The 20,170-nt window shown below is 40.0% G+C and overlaps 1 protein-coding gene across 1 annotated transcript in view; it reads left to right on the top strand.

Moving 5' to 3' along the window:
* LOC121855498 (LIM/homeobox protein Awh-like) overlaps nucleotides 1-18,509 on the top strand; it is a 94,076-nt gene extending 75,567 nt beyond the window's left edge. The window contains exons 6-7 of the mRNA XM_042350508.1: nucleotides 9,064-9,153; nucleotides 15,503-18,509. Of these exons, the coding sequence (XP_042206442.1) occupies nucleotides 9,064-9,153; nucleotides 15,503-15,564 (152 nt within the window). The 3' untranslated portion in view covers nucleotides 15,565-18,509. The remainder of the gene's footprint in view (nucleotides 1-9,063; nucleotides 9,154-15,502) is intronic.
* The last annotated feature ends 1,661 nt before the right edge of the window (nucleotides 18,510-20,170 follow it).

Here is a 20,170-nt window from a genome sequence, read left to right as displayed (position 1 = left end):
TTTTGTACGAGATTTTTGCTGTGCTCTTACAAAAATATCAATGTACTCCGTCAAGCAGGACATGATAAAGCTTCGACAAATTTTTGACCTTGTGTGGTCAGTGGAGTAAGATGGTCGGAAATAAAGTGGTCGTTGGAGAAAGTGATCTCTTATACTGCACAGTGAAAATTTCTCAGTGGTCGATCAATAGTTGTGGGAATTTCCTTGTGTAGGGTGACCTGCACTCATAACCTTCGGCCATGCTCTTCGCCTATGTGGACCACAATCGAATGTGAACTATATTTTCATAATTGTACCATTTTCTTAAAATCTGTCAAAGAAAATTAAAGATAGTAGACCCTGATTACAATAAACTTCAGGCAACAGACGACAGATTCTTAAGTCATAATACTGTCATATAAATGTTGGTTGAAAAAGTCAAATATCTACAGTACTGTATATAGTATTGGATATTTCTACCATTTATGACTAACTGGTCTTGCTATAGGTCCAGTGAGGGCCATGCCACGTCGGTCCAGTGTTAGTATGGTACAGGAAGAAACTATAGGAATACCCGATGACAAACTATTATAAGCTGAGACAAAGTGGACAACACCCTTGGCACATAAAACCTAATGGGGTATGAAACCTGTGTCACAGTGCTAGAGGCAAGCTGTACCACACGACGTACAAGAAGGCAAAGTGACTACGCTGCAGTGAATTAAAACTATCAAGACAGGTTTGTCCTTGTTTTGGGGATAACTGGCCACTTCGCCTTAGGCTATTTCGGCCGAAGCTGTTTTTTCCTGAGTCGTTTTCTTTGGACTTCTTCCTTTTGTTCTTTATGCTTTTCATTTTCCATTCTTCTTCTTGCTCTTGTTCTGGTATATTCTCGTAAAAGTCTAAAAACACTGATGATTTTAATGTTACTAAATTTGTCTTGTTTGCCTTTTCTTCGGTCTTGTTTAATTCTGGCTTCTTTTCTGTGGTCTTCTTGGGGTCTTGATTTTTCTGTTCTGTGGTCTTGTTGGGGTCTTGATTCTTCTTTTCTTCGTTCTTCACTACAAAGAGAGCCTCCTTGAAGCTCAGTTTTTTCTTGCTTCGCAGCTTAGCCACCCTACACTCCTCCCTCCACTTGGGACACTCCCGGTCGGAGGAGGAGTGAGGGCCACCACAAGCTGCGCATTTCTTGGCGGCCGCCGAGCAGTTGGTGTGTTGGTGCCCGGGTGTCCGGCAACTGCAACATACCTCCATAGCTCGACACTTCCCCGCCAGATGGCCATACCTCTGGCATTTGTAACACCTTGTTGGTCTTCTTTCATACGGTCTTACTGGGATGTTCTCCCATCCCAGCAATACGGTGCTTGGTAGATTCTTTGGGTAACTAACCAGTGCAGTTACGCTGGTCAGCTTCCGTACTATTGAGAACTGGTCTCTGATCAGCTCGGCCAGTTCTTCTTTTTCAAGGTGTTCTATCTCGGTGTGGGAGAGGACTCCCAACACCAAGTTGTCCTCTGTGCGAGCTTCCACTAGTATCTTGATCCCGTTAATTTCTGTTATGTTGGCTATTTGTTGGGCCTGTCCCCATTCCGCGAAGGTGACGATAAGGCCACCCACTGGTCTGCGGACGACCTCTGTCACCCCCCTGATTCCTTAGGAGTCCAAAAACTTCCTTAGGACAAGGAGGTTTAGTTGCTTGCGCGAAGGGCATATGACTGAATACAGTCTTACGACCTTCGCCTGGTCACAAGTCAGCCTCATCGTCAGGTTCACGTAGTACCTTGGGAGCAGAGAAGATCTTGCCTCGCCGAGGTGCAGTTCTCAGTCTGTAGACAGGTTAAGTTTATACTGAGTTCACGATGCTGGCGTGAATTTCAAAGTTATTAGTCATGGAGTGAATGGATAGAGGAATATCTAATCATAGCTTCTTAAACGGCGGTGCCATATGTAAGCAATACAATTAATTATAAACAAGAAAATACGAATGACATCAGGTGTCATATCGGTAACAATGATCCCAAAGTTCCCGTAATAATGAAATGATCCATGAATATGTGGCGAATTCACACACAGTATAGAAAAATTTAATTTCCAAGCAGGAAGAAAAAAAAGTACAATTCGATCCAAAACTTTGCCCAAATAGGACGCGATGCTGAGGTGACGACATAACTCCCTTTATCCCTCAAACTGGAAAAAGTCAGGTCTTTATGGACGTCTTAGTACCTATACGCTTTCCGGTTTGTGAATTATATAGCAGGTCAACGTCAAAAACATCCATCAAGATCAATTTTACAAACACTGCCTTATACCTCACATTCAGCCTGCTTGATTTATCTTTAGCGTGTGTTTGATGACCAGGTTAATTGTTCAAACAACGAACTGCATTACGTTTTTTCATAAAACTTAATATTAGCGGCGAGCTCGGGATATTTAGAACGTCATTCAGCTTCTATTCACACAAAATATTGACAACTCAACCTTGGCAAAACGACGACTGCTGAGTAGACAAGAGTCCCATAGATATTTCCATTTCATTTTTGACGTAGCACGTGTCATAGTGACGTAATTACTGATGAATGGCGCGTGATTGGCCCAACACGATCACGTGACTCAATTTTCCCGCCATTGAGAGTCACGTGTCGGCTGACTCAATTTGTGCGCGATAATGAAGGAGGCGGGAGAGGAAAATGCTCTGCATCAGGATCACAGAGTTCAAATTTCGAAAGTTGACAGCAGGCTTCTTGGTCATATCGACCAGGTAGTTGGATCTATTTGATGTGGGAAAGTGGAGGGAAGGTCGGCTGCCTCCCGCCCTTTCCCTAGAGTACACCTCACCTGCTCTGTTATCATACAAAATTGAGAAACAGACGTAATCAAAGGAAAAAAATTAAAAGGATCGTTTTATCAAGCTTTCATCACTGAAGCGTGCACTTAAGAGGGGGGATAAGGGGTCTTGTCTAAACTATGTGTATGGATTTGGGCAACGAAAGGACAAAAATTATAATGTTCATCAAAATAAAGCATGTTTGCTTTTCCACCACATCACTCTGTTTAATCCAGCTCGAGGGGATTAACTGGCTAATTAAAGTGATTGATTATCTTCTGGAGGCGATACCACCCAAAACTCCGTCAAGGTTCATCGTTAAACATCTTGCCATCAACATAAACAAGAAAGTCCGCCGGGGAATGTATGCACCCCCACCCCCGTGTGCTGACACCGGTTCACGACCAAGACATCTTCAAAAGCCTGACGGCCTGTTAGAGACAATACGGGTACAGCACAGTACAGAATAAGCCTTTTTTAGTACACAAAACGTCGGCGTGGCCGGCACTGCATTCGACCGCTTTCATATTCCCTAACTATAAAGTTATACACCGGTTCACAGTTCGGTAAGCTGGGAAAAGGTTATCCCAGAGTCTAACCAGCCACCTTCAGAATAAGAGGCTAGCACTGTGTCCAATCGACCATGACACTTCTTGGGCTGTTTGTACACCGGCTGTTTGGCATTTCTTGTTTGTACACCTATCACCTCCTGTTTGACGGCCCTAGCATCTCTTGTTTGTACACCCGGCCTATCATCTCCTGTTTGTACATTGCTTGTACATGGCCCAAGCACCTCCTGTTTGTACACTCCTGTTTTACACCTCTTGTTTGTACACCTAGCATTTCTTCTTTCACACCTATCACCTCTTGTTGTACACCTTGGTTTTGCCTCTTGTTTGTACAGCCCTATCAGCCTCCCAGCACCTCTTGTTTGTACACCCGGCCCTAGCACCTCTTGTTTGTACAGCCTATCACTTACACAGTTTGTACAGTACAGCCCTAGCACCTCACCTCTTGTTTGTACACCCCCAGCCCTATCACCTCCTGTTTGTATGATCACCTCCCTGTTTGTACCCGGCCCTAGTATCACTCTGTTTGTGCCCTATCACCTCCTGTTTGTACCTAGCACCTCCTGTTTGTACACCCAGCCCTACACCTCTTGTTTGGCCCTATCACCTCCTGTTTGTACACCCGGCCCTAGCACCACTTGTTTGTACACCCCTATCACCTCTTGTTTGTACACCAGCCCTACCTCTTGTTTGTACACCCAGCCCATATCACCTCTTGTTTGTACACCCGGCCCTATCACCTCTTGTTTGTACACCGGCTATCACCTCTTGTTTGTACACACCTCTTGTTTGGCCCTATCACCTCTTGGTTGTACACCGGCCCTAGCACCTCTTGTTTGTACAGGCCTATCACCTCTTGTTTGTACACCCAGCCCTATCACCTCTTGTTTGTACAGCCCTATCACCTCTTGTTTGTGCACCCGGCCCTATCACCCTCTTGTTTGGGCCTATCACCTCTTGTTTGTACACCCGGCCCTATCATCACCTCTTGTTTGTACACCCGGCCCTAGCACCTCTTGTTTGTTGCCCTATCACCTCTTGTTTGCACCCGGCCCCACTTCCTGTTTGTACACCCCGGCCCTATCACCTCTTGTTTGTACACCCAGCCCTATCACCTCTTGCTTGTACACCGGCCCCAGCACCTCTTGTTTACACCCGGCCCTAGCACCTCTTGTTTGTACACCCTTAACACCTCTTTTTGTACACCCGGCCCTATCACCCCTTGTTTGTACACCCGGCCCTAGCACCTCTTGTTTGTACACCTCTAGCACCTCTTGTTTGTACACCCGGCCCTAGCACCTCTTGTTTGTACACCCCTAGCACCTCTTGTTTGTACACCGGCCCTAGCACTACCGGCACCTCTTGTTTGTACACCCTAGCCTCTTGTTTATACACCCAGCCCTAGCACCTCTTGTTTGTACATCAGCACCTCTTGTTTGTACACCCGGCCCCTAGCACCTCTTGTTTGCCCTACACTCTTGTACCCTAGCACCTCTGCACTACACCTCTTGTTTATACACCCGGCTATCCTCTTGTTTGTACACAGCCCCTAGCACCTCTTGTTTGTACACCGGCCCAGCACCTCTTGTTTGTACACCCGGCCCTAGCACCTCTTGTTTGTACCCGGCCCTAGCACCTCTTGTTTATACACCCGGCCCTAGCACCTCTTGTTTGTACACCCGGCCTCCTCTTGTTTGTACCAGCCCTAGCACCTTTTTTACCAGCCCTAGCACCTCTTGGCTGCCCTAGCACCTCTTGTTGTGCACCGGCTCCAGCACCTCTTGTTTGTACACCCGGCCCAGCACCTCTTGTTTGTACACCCGCCCTATCACCTTTGTTTGTACACCCAGCCCTAACCCTTGTTTGTACACCCGGCCCTAGCACCTCTTGTTTGTACACCCGGCCCTAGCACCTCTTGTTTTACATTTGCCTCTTGTTTGTACCTCTTGTTTGTACAGCCACCTCTTGTTTGTAGCACCTCTTGTTTTACACCCGGCTCCACAACACCTCTTGTTTGGCACAGCCTATACACCTCCTTTTTTCCCTAGTTTGTATCACCGGCCTATCACCCCTTGTTTGTACACCTCCCTATCACCTCTTGTTTGTACACCCAGCCCTATCACTCTTGTTTGTACACACCCCGTTTGTACACAGCTATCACCTCTTGTTTGTACACACCAGCCCTATCACCTCTTGTTTGTACACCCGCCCTATCACCTCTTGTTTGTACACCCGGCCCCAGCACCTATTGTTTGTACACCCGGCCCTAGCACCTCTTGTTTGTACACCCGCCCTAGCACCTCCTGTTTGTACACCCGGCCCTATCACCTCTTGTTTGTACACCCCCCCTATCACCTCTTGTTTGTACACCCGGCCCTATCACCCTCCCCCTTGCACACCCGGCCCTAGCACCTCTTGTTTGTACACCCGGCCCTAGCACCTCCTGTTTTGTAACACCTCTTGTTGTACACCGGCCCTAGCACCTCTGTTTGTACACCAGCTTGTTTGTACAGCACCCTCTTGTTTGTACACCCACACACCCTGGCCCTATCACCTCTTGTTTGTAGCCTATCATTGTTTGTACCTCTTGTTTGGGCTATCACCTCTTGTTTGTACACCCGGCCCGCACCTCTTGCCCTACAACACCTCTTGTTTCTTGTAGTACCTTCTTGTTGTGTAGCACCTCTTGTTTGTACCCGGCCCTATCACCTCTTGTTTGTACAGTACACCCTTGTGGCCCTATCACCTCTTGTTTGTACACCTGGCCTCCAGCACCTTGTTTGTACACCTTGTTACCCGCGGCACCCTTGTTTGTACACCGGCCCCGGCCTTGTTTGTACAGCACCTTGTTTGTTTTGTTTGTTTAGGCTACTGTTTACTTCAAGGTGAGGCTCACTTAATAAAATTAATATAAAAAACAACCTCTATATATTGGCTATATTTAAGCTACAGTTGACCAAAAGATAATGATGCATACACTCCTCCTGTTTTCCTTAACTAGCGACAAATTGGCTCCAGATAAAGCCACCATGAAAACACCTGAAACTTTTATGTAAATCCCTGCTAACTGGAGGTGATTGTCCAAACTATTGCCGTTAGAGGAAATTATCACAGTCCTTGCCTAATTAGAGTTAACCATCGATATTGCCCATTAAAGTGAAATCTATGAAATATTGCCCAGATTACATGGAATGATCTGAAGCACTCGGGAAAGTATCTACATTAGCGAAAATAAAAAAATGCCAACTATTGAGCCATCAGACGAATCAAGTTAATGACTATCAGAGGATTTTTTTTTAAACCATTAGCGGAAATACCAGGTTATTTACCATCAGATATATTATCAAATAAATGAACATTAGTAGGAGTGGAATTATCAAGAGTTATTCATCATCAGTGGAATTATCGATTTACTGACTCTTAGGGAAATTATCACCCTTTATTTACCATCGGGGTAATTAAATCAGTTATTGACCATCAGAAGAGTCAGTTTAGTTATTGTCCATCAGAGGAGTTAAGTCAGTCAGTTTCAACCATCAAGGAAATTAAGTCAGTTATTGGCTACCAGAATAAAATTAGAAGTTCGTGAATATGAATACAACTGTAAAAGGTACTGACCATCATATAAATTATCTAGGCTGTTGCCAATCAGAAGCACATATTGTAAACAGTTCTTTATTTGTTAGATAGGATAATCAGTTTTAGCGCCCATCTGGGTGACTTGTTTAAACAATTTCTATATAAAATTCGATCCGTTTAGGTGAGACAGGGCCGCATTTGTTGTATACGACAATAGAGTTTAAAGAAATCAGTTCCTTATGATTTTTTTTATGAATGTAGAGAATTTTCTAAATTTTCGTTCTTTCGAAATTTCTAGGCACTCCTGCAGCTAATTGTCAGAAATGTATCATGCTTTGATTTTACTATTTTGTTTATTTGAAATTATATTCTCTTGAGTTTTTCTGTTTTATTACGAGAAATATAGTACAGTACGGGAAAGACATCCTCTCTTTTTAGCCATATCTGTCTAATTAAGTGAAAGGTATATATTCTTTTACTTTTGGGTATAATTCATTAAGTACGAAAAATATATATTTTTGCTTTAACTCACTTAGTTACTTCTTTCAATACATGAGAAATAAAACAGCATGCTTTTAATTTAAAATTTATCATTTCACCACTTATCATCTTACTATTTTTATGGTGGGTCTGTTCTTTGTTACGGCCTTCACTGTCCAATGTTAGCACAGGAAGACATCGGAGTACCCAAATAAAACTTGTACGGTAATATTTAGTAAATTTACACTGCATAACATCTCACATTTGTCCCAGACCGGAGAACGAATCCATTCTTTTGTCTATTTACGAGGAACACTGTGCCCTTTAATCCACTTATTTATTTCTGAACAATATGTCATTTTTAGATCTTCCTACCTGGGAGATATATACAGCATCTTTCACAAGGTATGTATACCTAAAGAATCGAACATCATCAAAATTTGTTATCCGTGGACATCAAGAACCGTCCTGAAACTCAACGTCCTTGCTCCTGGTGAACCAGTGTTTATACGTCGCTCGTTAGTGCGTTGTTTGCCCCCTGTCAGCGGCTGAGCTAATCATCCGTAATTAAGGAAGAGATCGTTATCACCTCTGACAAGCGCCGCCCCAAACTGTTATATCCAGACTCGCAGCCGCCAACCGCGTTTATCAATGACTAAGAGGTTTTTCTTTATCTTGTATCGACTGTGAAAAAAGAAGTGAATCATTATAGACCTTACAGTATCTCTATGGGTTGTACAGAAATACTAGTATAACTAAACAAACACGGACAGTTCTACATTCCTCAGATCGGCCACTACTGATAACATTAGACAAACTTTGGGAAGAGAAAAAAAGAAAATAATATTTTCAAGTCCACGTGAAGCATTTCAACCCTTTGATTCCTTGGGCGTTATATTGTATTTCTGCACTTTAACAACTAAGCCTTAGTTAGTACATAACATTAACCATCAACAATTAAAAATCGAATAAAATATATCTTGCATTCAATACTCTCGCGATGTGGAGAGTGTAATTATAGTCTAACATAACTCCTGATAGGCAGGGATATTTTACTTATCATTCATATATCGAAATCTATTTATATATTGAAAAATCGAGATAGGGATATGCTTAATTTGCGCGAATCAGAAAATTGAGCAAAGTTGTATGAAACAGCAGACTGTGTTATCAAAATAAGTAAAATACGAAATATATACAAATTTATAAAGTTATCTAAACAAATAACTTGTAAAAATAGAGCCGAATCTCTACACAAGAAGACCGTTGGAATATTACTTTTAGGAATATACAAATTGTGTCTCATTTTTCATATCAATATCTATCTCACACTGGAGATTTATTTCAACACACTCTTTGTCAATTACATTTGTCCATCCGTCACAACCTGTGTACGAGAGTGGAAGTGAGGAACCGACGTGTAACCTACTCTAAGGACACCACATGCCCTCGATCACGCCTCCCGAATATTTTTTTTTTTACATCCTCCCACTGCACCACCACCCATTACTATCACACTACGCTGCAACACCATACACTATACTTTTGTCAACAACAAAACAAATTTGTTAAGTCAGACATCACCATTACTGTTCACATCACCAAGGATCACCAGTTGGTTATCTTGGGCAGGTCTGGACCGAGCGCTGCAGGACATGAACGGCTCCTTGGCGAGGACTATCGACCTGCACTTCATGTACTCCTTCCGGCCACAGAGTGTTGGTGAGTATTCTTCCATTGTTTGATTTCGTTCTTTCTTTTATTATTTTCCATTCCTTGATTTTATTTGTTTCTGTATATCCCATTTTGCACACATTTATATTTCAATTGTAAGTTGTAGTTATAGTTCATTACTTTTATAAAAAACAAAATTATTCATATTACCTTTTATAAACTGTCTACATAAGCAATGAATAGCCTTGTAAGAATTCATGCTCTCGATCATTATACTTCTTATAAGGGACTTTAACATTCAATTAAGTTGTAAAGGGCTGGTTAAATCTAACTATTGTATTACAGAAGTGCGAAACTCGTCTGATTAAATTGAACACTTAGTTTAGTTGTTTCAGGTAAAGTTCCGGTCTCAAATCTTGGTTTCCAGAATACTGTACAATAACTTCTAAAATTTAGTTAAGAGTATGACCAACGGTGGAGCCTCACTGAACTTTGCTGGAGCTGGTGACTTTAATGGACAGCCGAGCAGACATTTAATTTTACATAAAAAGACACACTGTATTAAACGGAAACATAGTCTAATATTATTTTGACGCCTTCCTTTATTTCACTTACAATCTGTTTTACATCACTTTAATTGTTACGACTTGTAATCGGTTATTATAATATTTAAGAAAATGCATTTTACTGAATACACTACAAGTAAATTGGGGTTCTTTTTTTTACTGTATAAGGAATAAATTTGGCTGGTATATAGAAAACACTGCCTTCTCTACCAAGCAATGAGACTTGGTTTTTCAGATTTACTCTATTCTCTCCCCACTGATGATATAGCTATTTTTATTATATATATATATATATATATATATATATATATATATATATATATATATATATATATATATATATATATATATATATATATATATATATATATATACAGTATATATATATATTTTTTTTTTTTCAAACATTTCGTTTTTGAGTTATGGCACCATATTCTTTTAATATTGTTATGCCGAGGCATAATTTGGTCTTGTAATCTTTGTGAACTAGGTGTTTTGACTTTTCTGTCCCAAGCAGCAGTTATTTTAGCAAGTTTAGGGAGATTTTCTTGTATGTATTGATGTATTACTCATGTAAGAATTTTCTAGAAGGTATTGCATCATTTTTGTTATGATTTACGTACGTATTGTAAGCCTAGATCATTCTAGAATTCTCCAGGCGTGTCTCGGTCCGACCTCCAGCGTCTGGATATCTCTAGAATGCTCAAGGCGACTGACGAGACGGATATACTGTAAATACCTGCGGGCGGCTTAGGTGAAGGTAGTCAACTGTTTCTGTTCAGAATGAGGTACTGTATAAGCCGAGTGTCAGCTAAAGATAATTATTGTGCAAGTATATATTCTAAGTGAGAAGTCCAGTGGTAAGGACTTGCCCTGTGAACAGCGTTGCAAGGATTATTAAAGATTACAGTGCACAAGTGTGTTTCAGTGATCTGGTGGAAATCTACCTGTCTGTTGTTTGTCTGTACACTGATACCTGTCGTCGGGAAATTACCGGAGACTGGCGGGACAGCCAGTGGTAAGTCGATGACACGTGTGATATATACAGGTATCTACTGCTTCTGTATATACGATATGGTCATCCTAAAACTATCTTGCGCTTGTGAGACCTCACTTGGATTACTCAGTTCAGTTCTGGTCACCGTACTACAAAATGGATATAGAATCCTAGAAATAATTCAGAGGAGAATGACAAGACTAATCCCGGGCATTAGGTACCTTGAGCACAGAGACAGGTTAAAGCTTCTTAATTTGCACTCCCTCGAGAGACGTCGAGTGAGGGGCGATATGATAGAGGTGTATAAATAGAAGTCAGGGCTTAACAAAGGAGCGAACTCGTAGCAATGGTATTAGATTAGACAAATTTCGACTTAGGTGCGAGATAGGTAAACATTTATTTGGAAATAGAGTAGTGGATGTGTGGAACAAGTTACCAAACATCATCATTAACTCGAATACACTGGATAGTTTCAAACATAGGTTGGATGGATATATGAACGATAAGAGTTGGGTGTAAACGGGACTGCCCAGTATGGGCCAATAGGTCCTCTGCAGTTTCCTGTAGCTGGGAAGCGGCGAAAGGGGTGTGCAACAATATAAAAAATACCCCACAAGTAGAGGGCTTTGAAGAATAGGAAAAAATGCGGGGTTAAAGCACGTAAAACATAGTATTCTAAAAAGATAATATAAGGATACAATGTAGGTTTTATCTTATAATATTCTTCTTTTTTTTACTGCTGTATTTAGGTTCAGTGTTTCTTTCGCAGTTTTTGACAGCACATCCCACTCGTCCGACCTCTCAAAGGTAACTAGCGGAAGTGTTACAAGCGGCCAAACTCCGCACGAAACTTTTATTTATATATATTTTTTAAGTTGGGTTAAGTTGCGTTCGGTTGCGATGGGCTGTTGATTAGGTTAGGTTAGGTTACATTGCAGCAATTTTCCGTGGTTGGACGTTTATAACTACCGCAAGGAAAATAATATGTTTTACGTGTTTTAAAACCACCCTTTTCCTCTTCAAAGTCCTGCCTACTTAGTAGGGCATTAATATTAAAAGAAGAGAAATGGGCCATAATAATTAAAAAACGAAAAATTTGCACAAGAAACGGTTATCACCAGAGCGTACACATAAAAAATCTAGAAAAACCACCGACTCCTGGGGTCGAGAGTCGGTGTCCTCTTTCGGTAAACACATCCTAAATACTTAGAGTGCCATTCAGTATTAGTCATCAAAATACAAAAATTGCGCTTCAAAGCCATAAAAACGAATAGAAATAACTGTCTATAAATAATTACCACAGAATGAAAATAACATCATCGGAAAACTCAGACACTACACCCACGCTTACCACTAAGCGAAAACGTGGATATCGTAATTAATGTTCGTTTAAAATAAACACCATAACTACAAACAATACACGTCCTACAAAACGAGATAATTCAATCAGGAATCGTTGTGATATCCAGTGTATCTAAAACAAAATTCCTGAAGTTCAAGTACAGTACGCAACTGTTTTTTAGGTTACGGAACACTGAATAACTGTTATAATTATTATAAATAACTGCTTCTTTGAATATTACCCTTGTTTATACATGTCAATATGTATATTAGGTACCATAAAAGAGTAAAAAAAATAAATCTGTGGATGCAAAATTATTTTCACCAAACTGTATATTGTAATGATTGCTTAGCTGGAGGCGTGACACTGCTATGCTGGTCTTGTCTGTTTTCTGTATCTAAATGTGTATAATTATACAGTATATTTATTTGTAGTTACACATCGAAGCTCCTCTTCTTGATATCCAACAGAGCGTGGGAGAAATGTAAACCTTGTCTGCGGGAATGTTTACTGGCAAATAAATACGTGACCAAGATTGGAGATGAAGAACAGGTGGCAGGTTACTATTATAGTCACGAACTTTGCCTGTACAGTATCGTCAATATCCATTATTAATAATGTCAATTTAAAAAGAAAATATCTCCAGACATTCAATAATAACATCAATCGAGCTCATTGTGCCATTTTTTTTAATATTAAGAATAAAATCTCAAGTTTTGTTGGCGCGTCACAAATACGAGTAATTTTTCAACTCACGCTCATTCGAAAACTATTGAGGTATGAATATACTGGATCAAAATGTGGCAACACAAAGTAGATCAGGAATGTGATTGGCTGAGACCTTTGCCCCTAACTATAAAATAAAAAATAGAAGAACACTGAAACACACTTGAGAACTGAACCTCGGCGAGGTAGGTTCTCTCTGCTCCCGAGGTACCGTGAGACCATGTTCACCTTTGACCAGGCGAAGGTCGCTAGACTGATTCCGGTCAAGCACCCTTCGCCCAAAGAACTAAACCTCCTTGTCCTGAGGAAGTTTTTTGACTCCTCGGGAATCACGGGGGTGACAAGGGTCGTCCGCTGTGACAGCGGTTACCTTAACGTCACCTTCGCGGAGTGGGGAGGGGCCAAGCAATTAAAATACATAAGAGAAATCAATGGAATCGAGATCCAAGTTGCAGCCTCCCTTGACGACAACTTGGTTTTGGGAGTCATCTCCCACACAGAAATCGAACATCTCGAAGAACAAGAACTTGCTGAGCTGATCGGAGATCAGCTCGAGGTAGTTAGGAAGCTGACCAGCACAGCTGCCCTGGTTGGCTTACCAAAGGAACTTCCTAGCTCCGTTTTACTGGGTTGGGAGAAAATCCCAGTAAAACCGTACCAGCAAAGACCTACTCGTTGCTACAAATGCCAGAAGTACGGCCATCTGGCGCGGAAGTGTCGTGCTCGGGAGGTGTGTTCATGCTGCGGGACACCCGGCCACATTGACGCTAACTGCCTGGCGGCCGCGAAGAAGTGAACAGCTTGTGGTGGCCCTCACTCCTCCTCCGACCGGGAGTGTCCCAAGTGGAGGGAGGAGTGCAGGGTGGCCAAGCTGCGGGCTAAAGAAAAACTGAGCTACAAGGAGGCCCTCCTTGTAGTGAAAAATCAAGAAAAGAAAAAGCAAGACAAGAACAACCAAGACAAGAACAACCAAGACAAGAACAAGATCAAGGAACCCGATAACATTACACTATCTTTAACATCGCTTATTGACGTGTATGAGAATATCCTAGAAGAAGACCAGAAAGAAGAAGACCAGAAAGAAGAAGACTAGGAAGAAGAAGAATGGAAAGTGAAAAGCAAAAGAAGAAACAAGAAAAGAAAGAAGTCCAACCAATCAACCAATCAGCTTCGGCCGAAATAGCCTAACGGCGAAGAGGCCAGTAATCCCCAACAACTTTGACTTTAACACTGAAAACTGCACCTCGGCGAGACAAGATCTTCTCTGCTCCCGAGGTACTACGTGAACCTGACGATGCTGTCCTATGACCAGGCGAAGGTCGTAAGACTGTATCCAGTCAAATGCCCTTCGCGCAAGCAACTAAACCTCCTTGTCCTAAGGAAGTTTTTTGACTCCTTAGGAATCAGGGGAGTGACAAGGGTCGTCCGCAAACCAGTGAGTGGTGGCCTTATCGTCACCTTCGCGGAATGGGGACAGGCTCAGCAAATAGCCAACATAGCAGAAATTAACGGGATCAAGATACTAGTGGAAGCTCGCACAGAGGACACCTTGGTGTTGGGAGTCCTCTCCCACACCGAGATAGAACACCTTGAAAAAGAAGAACTGGCCGAGCTGATCAGAGACCAGTTCTCAATAGTACGGAAGCTGACCAGCGTAACTGCACTGGTTAGTTACCCAAAGAATCTATCAAACACCGTATTGCTGGGATGGGAGAACATCCCAGTAAGACCGTCTGAAAGAAGACCACCAAGGTGTTACAAATGCCAGAGGTACGGCCATCTGGCAGGGAAGTGTCGTGCTCGGGAGGTATGTTGCAGTTGCGGGACACCCGGGCACCAGCACACCAACTGCTCGGCGGCCACCAAGAAATGCGCAGCTTGTGGTGGCCCTCACTCCTCCGACCGGGAGTGTCCCAAGTGGAGGGAGGGGTGTAGGGTGGCTAAGCTTCGAAGCAAGAAAAAACTGAGCTACAAGGAGGCTCTCCTTGTAGTGAAGACCGAAGAAAAGAAGAATCAAGCCCCCAACAGGACCACAGATAAGAAAAATCAAGACCCCAAGAAGATCACAGAAAAGAAGCCAGAATTAAACTAGGCTGAAGAATAGGATTTAGTAACATTAAAATCATCACCGTTTTTAGACGTTTACGAGAATATACCAGAACAAGAGCAAGAAGAAGAATGGCAATTGAAAAGCAAAAAGAACAAAAGGAAGAAGTCCAAAGAAAACGACTCAGGAAAAAAACAGCTTCGGCCGCAATAGCCTTAGGCGAAGTGGCCAGTAATCCCCAAAACAAGTACAACAACACGTAACACTCAGTGGTTTCTATTGTTTTTTGTTTTTGTTTTTATAATTTCGCTTGTACTTCAAAGTGGTGATGTCTGTCCGCACTCGATCATTCTATAATGCGGTGATTATAATGAGGTGCCGCACTTCGTGTGTTACATTGTAAATAGATGTTACCTTGGTCTTATTTTGCCTTTACTGTAGCTTCGAAATCTACAAGGCAATGTTCACTGTCCAAATAACTACGATGTAGGTATCTCACTCGATCAATGGCTTGAATTATCCTTTATTTTAATGTAAATGTAAAGGTTAGTCAATGTAAGTGAATGACAACTAGACACAATGCAGAGCCAAGCTGTAGAAAGCTGTAATTTTCAAAATATACAGTATTATTCCTTCTGTCTACTTTTGAAATTTTACACCAAGATTCACGTGGTAACTCATGTAAAATATGTCTCAAATCATATTATGTTAATTTCCAGAACCCGATGACTCATCATCGCCAGAAACTCCCATCATGACCATGATGCACGGCGAGGTGTGACGTCACGCGAGTGGGTGATACTCATCTCTGAGATGTCATACTTTCCACAACGTTGGTGCACATACTATATCAATAATATTTACCAACAAAATATGTAAAATCGATCAGTGTAATATCTTACACTGGTACGGTTTGACCGGTAATTTGTCCTCTGTAACTACTACCATCAGTGTAATATCCTACATTGGTACATTTGGCTGGTACTTCGTCCCACTGTAACTATTTCTGCCCATCAATGTATTGCTCTACATTGGTACAGTTTGGCCGGTAGTTCGTCCCTGTAACTACTACATTTACCAGTTAAGTCAGGTGATCAAATACTGATATTGAATTTTTTTTCTTTTTATTAAAATTGTCCAAAGATGTCAGACAGATTTGTGCTACAAACTTGCTTCTGGATGAAGCCTCTGTAAATATGGTTCTCTGATAGGCAGAAATGCTGGTAAGGAGTAGTATTCTCAAAGTTCAATTCCAGATAAGATTCTTTACATATACTGGAAATTTGGTGATTCAAGAGTTGATCAAGAATTGATAAAGAGTCTAAGGTGCTTTTCTACAAAAGATTTAATTATCTTATTTAATTATATCGCTAGTATTCACAGTGTTGTTCTTCATGTTATTGTGGGTTTATAAAGTACAGTCAATTTCACAAGTATCCGGTTGATCACTGACACTTAACAGACATTCCATGAGTAATTATCATCATCACAATCATCATCATCATCATCATAAAGTAATAATGTTTGTAGGTGTAGGCATGTCGGATCAAATCTATGTCTTTCAGTGTTTAAATGTTGTGCTGGAGAGTTGCCAAGCAGTCTTTTAATGCATAACTGAAGGGGTTGGACTTATAACTGGATACAATAATATCACAATTAAGAGCTATATGCTGGTTTTAATTCTGCATCTGCCTCACGTGTAATTATTTGATTTACCTCTTATGAGTTTGACTTTATATTAATTAAAATTAAAATATTTGTTCGGATTCTCAGTACAGTATTCCTTGAACATCAAACATAAAAAAATGCAAATTTTCTGCACTTTGTTTTTGTATCATAAAATTCAATTATAGTTTGATTTGTTGCCAAGAATGAGAGATACGGAACTATATTTTCAAAAATATTTCGACCAAACCATATTAAATTCATATTTGTAAATTTATCCTAATTCTAAAGGTAAGAATATTCTGTACCTATTACCATTGTATGTCATCTAAAACTACTACATGTATTTCCCATTCTCTGTTTTTGTCCAGTACTCTGTTATGCTTACAAAGAGATTTCTTTCTTTTTCTCATTGACGGCAAACGCTTTACTTGTGACTGATCAACCAACAAGCAGAATTCTTCAGTGAGTGGCTCAAATACTGATGCAATACAGTATCTGAAAATTATCTGTTTTCAACTCCATTTTGAAGAGATACTGTACTGTACTCTCAATTCATATATGGAATAGAGAGAGCAAAGGATTATTGCTGAAGAAATTATAAACAGTGAACTCCTTAAATTAATGGAAAGCTATTTCTGTACTTCAGGAGTTTTCTTATACTGCACTGGTATCAAGTGATCGTGAAAACAACAGTTTTGCAATTCAGTTTGATATCAGTAATGTAAGATAAATTACAGTATGTAGAAATATCAAATGCTGCTCTATGATACTGCTGCAACCCCTTCAACATAATTGCGGTGATTATTTAATTTCTTGTAATATAGAACCTTTGTCATGTTGTCATGTCTAATTGTTATTAGTAAATTAAGTTGAGATAAAGGGGAGAGGGAGATATAAGGTTGTGCTATAAACAATAGGATCTCCAATATAATGTCTAACTATTTATTTATTAAGGAAGAGGATTCGATTCCTTTATTCATAAAAGGAATTTGTTTATCCTGCGCATCTAGTTCAGCTAAGCCAAAGAAAATCATAATAAATTGTATGCTTCAACAGCCTCTCACATCAGTACATACTTGAAATGGCTTTTTAACAATTATAACATTCTAGGATTTCCAAATGTACAGCTAACACACGTAACTAACATGTATTTTTTTCTTTCCTGTAACTGTCTCACACAGCATACATCAAAATTAACGATACAGAGCTCCAAGACTTGTATATGATGTATGGTAGATGGGATTTTCACTTTCTTTCCCTTCACATTTACTATAAAAGCAACTGACCATAGATGCTTATGATATCAGTACACATAAAACAACTCTCATTTTGTTTTATATCAAACGTTATGTAAGTAATAGCTCTTGCATGTGGTTTGTCTACTCAAGAGATTATGTTCACTGTCTTATGAATGTACAATAGACTGTACGCTTGTCGAATGAATTCAAGAAAATAGGTGTCCAATGGTTTTAGGATCCAGTGTATAGACGCACAATTCCGTTCCTTCAACAGATTTATTCCTAGTCATGTGTACTGTATGATTTAAAAACAACACTCCCAAACATAACGAATTTCATTTAATAAAAAAGTTCAGGTGTACTTTATGATACATACATGTAAATAACTTTATAAATTGTTGGTACAGGTGCAGTAGTATACATCAGCATTCATAACACTTTTGCTTGAGATGTTATATTACTGACACAAATAGATGTATCTGTACAGTACATATCCTTTCCGTTTGGAAGTGTTGATTTTATATTATAATGAGACTGATCATTTATAAAAAAATAGAGAATACTTGATAATTGGCTCCGTTGTGTACGTTATATGAATCTCCTCTTATACAAGTCCCAAGTATTACAATGTCCTCATGTCTGTGATTGTCAGCCATCAACAGAATCACGGGCCCATGCGGCAGTAGTGTTATGGCTGAATACCCAAAGTATCCTTACTCATATCTTTTACTTGGGATTATTTTTCCAATTGCAATGAATAACTTATTTATTTTAGTCCCACTCCATACAGATACAACAAACTTGTGTAATAAAATTTATTGTTCAATTAATCTTTTAATAACCCTATCACATCTGTATGCACATTACTGGACATATTAAAAGCTTTGTGAGAAAGAGATGTGTTGTTTCTAATATCCAAGCTGGACTTAACCATTGCCTATAATGTTGGTTTCTCAGTTATCCAGGAATATATTATTAATGAACAATTACTATAATGATCTTTTTCCCATCTCCTTTCTTGTAATCCAATTCACTAAGCATGTCGCTGAGGAGTCGGTAGAGCAGTCTTTATCTAGTGATGCACAGCAAAATTTTGCCACAGCCACTATAAAAAAAATCTAATTTTGAAATTAACTTTTCATAACTAATTTATTTGATTTTAAAAGGGTGTGCATGTGCAATAAACAATCTACTTGAAACTCTAGACACGACTGGTACGAGCATAAGGCAAAACCCCCGAGGACAAAAAAAAATGTAAAAGACTCTCTTAGATAAAACCCCCTAAGACATGTAAAATATTAAATTTATATCATAAGAGTTTGATAAAGAAAACATTACAAGCATTACACAGAAATACAATAACACTAGCATTATAAATTTATAACTATTATACAGGAACATATATTAACCATGAAAATTAACATTATAAAAGATCATTGTACAGTGTCTAGCCAAGCTCAGCAAACAAATAAAGAACAATATTATAGAGTTCATTAAATGTTAAGGTTAATTTAATTCTACCTGATGCTGTGGCATGCGCCCTTCAGAAGCTCCTACAAGATCTTCCTCTTCATTCACTAAGTCCAGACATTGGTTTTTCAAATGCTGTTGATGCTCCTTTGTGACACGTTTGACTCGTTTTCTTGGGGCCCTCACAATGTTAATCCATAACCAGGGCTGTAAATACAAGATCCTGATCCTTCCTGATATTTAAAATGGCCTTCCAGGTGATTAAATGGCCATGTCCCACAAGCTCCAGGAAAACATAATTCCAACTCTTACATAGGTTGTTGGTCCGATCCTCTCCATCTGTGGTTTCTGGGGGACATTCCACAGCTGAGGTGGAAACAGTGGAGGAATCCTTCTCATGCGTACTGGGGGAAGTTCTCTACCAGGAAGAGCTGTTTGCTGGATGCGACAAAAACTGCCTGACACATAGGGCATCTATATCTCTTGACACTTGACAGCAGTGTTAAATTAGTTTCTAACAGTAGGGACAAACGATTTCTGACACCCACTTTTGATACCAGCTGACGAACGCTTACCTTGGGCGTGCGTGTGCATGAGGGTGTGCGTGTGTGTGTGATAATAATAATAATAATAATAATAATAATAATAATAATAATAATAATAATAATATTAATAATAATAATATTAATAATAATTAACGGTTTATTGAAAGAGCATAGCAGCCAGAAGGCTGAAAATATACAGTTGCATAATTGGGGAATGGGTTTCGATTTACAAATAATATATAAGTAACATAAATGATGCAAATAAGATATATAATAACTTGGTGGGGAGAAGCTTAAACTACAGGGCATTTCAACATAGTGACAGTGCAAAAAGTTGGATTTACTGGGAGTGAATACACTGGTTTATTACAAGTCATTGATAATTAATTTTTACAATGGTTGGGACTGGGCTGTTCTTATAGCGATCAGTTAGTGCTCGTATGGGCTGGATGCGGTTGTGGTGTCG

The sequence above is a fragment of the Homarus americanus genome, unplaced genomic scaffold (genome assembly GCF_018991925.1).
Source record: "Homarus americanus isolate GMGI-L3 unplaced genomic scaffold, GMGI_Hamer_2.0 scaffold51859, whole genome shotgun sequence".
In the NCBI taxonomy this organism is placed as follows: Eukaryota; Metazoa; Arthropoda; class Malacostraca; order Decapoda; family Nephropidae; genus Homarus; species Homarus americanus.
This window is presented reverse-complemented; position numbering and strand designations above follow the sequence as displayed.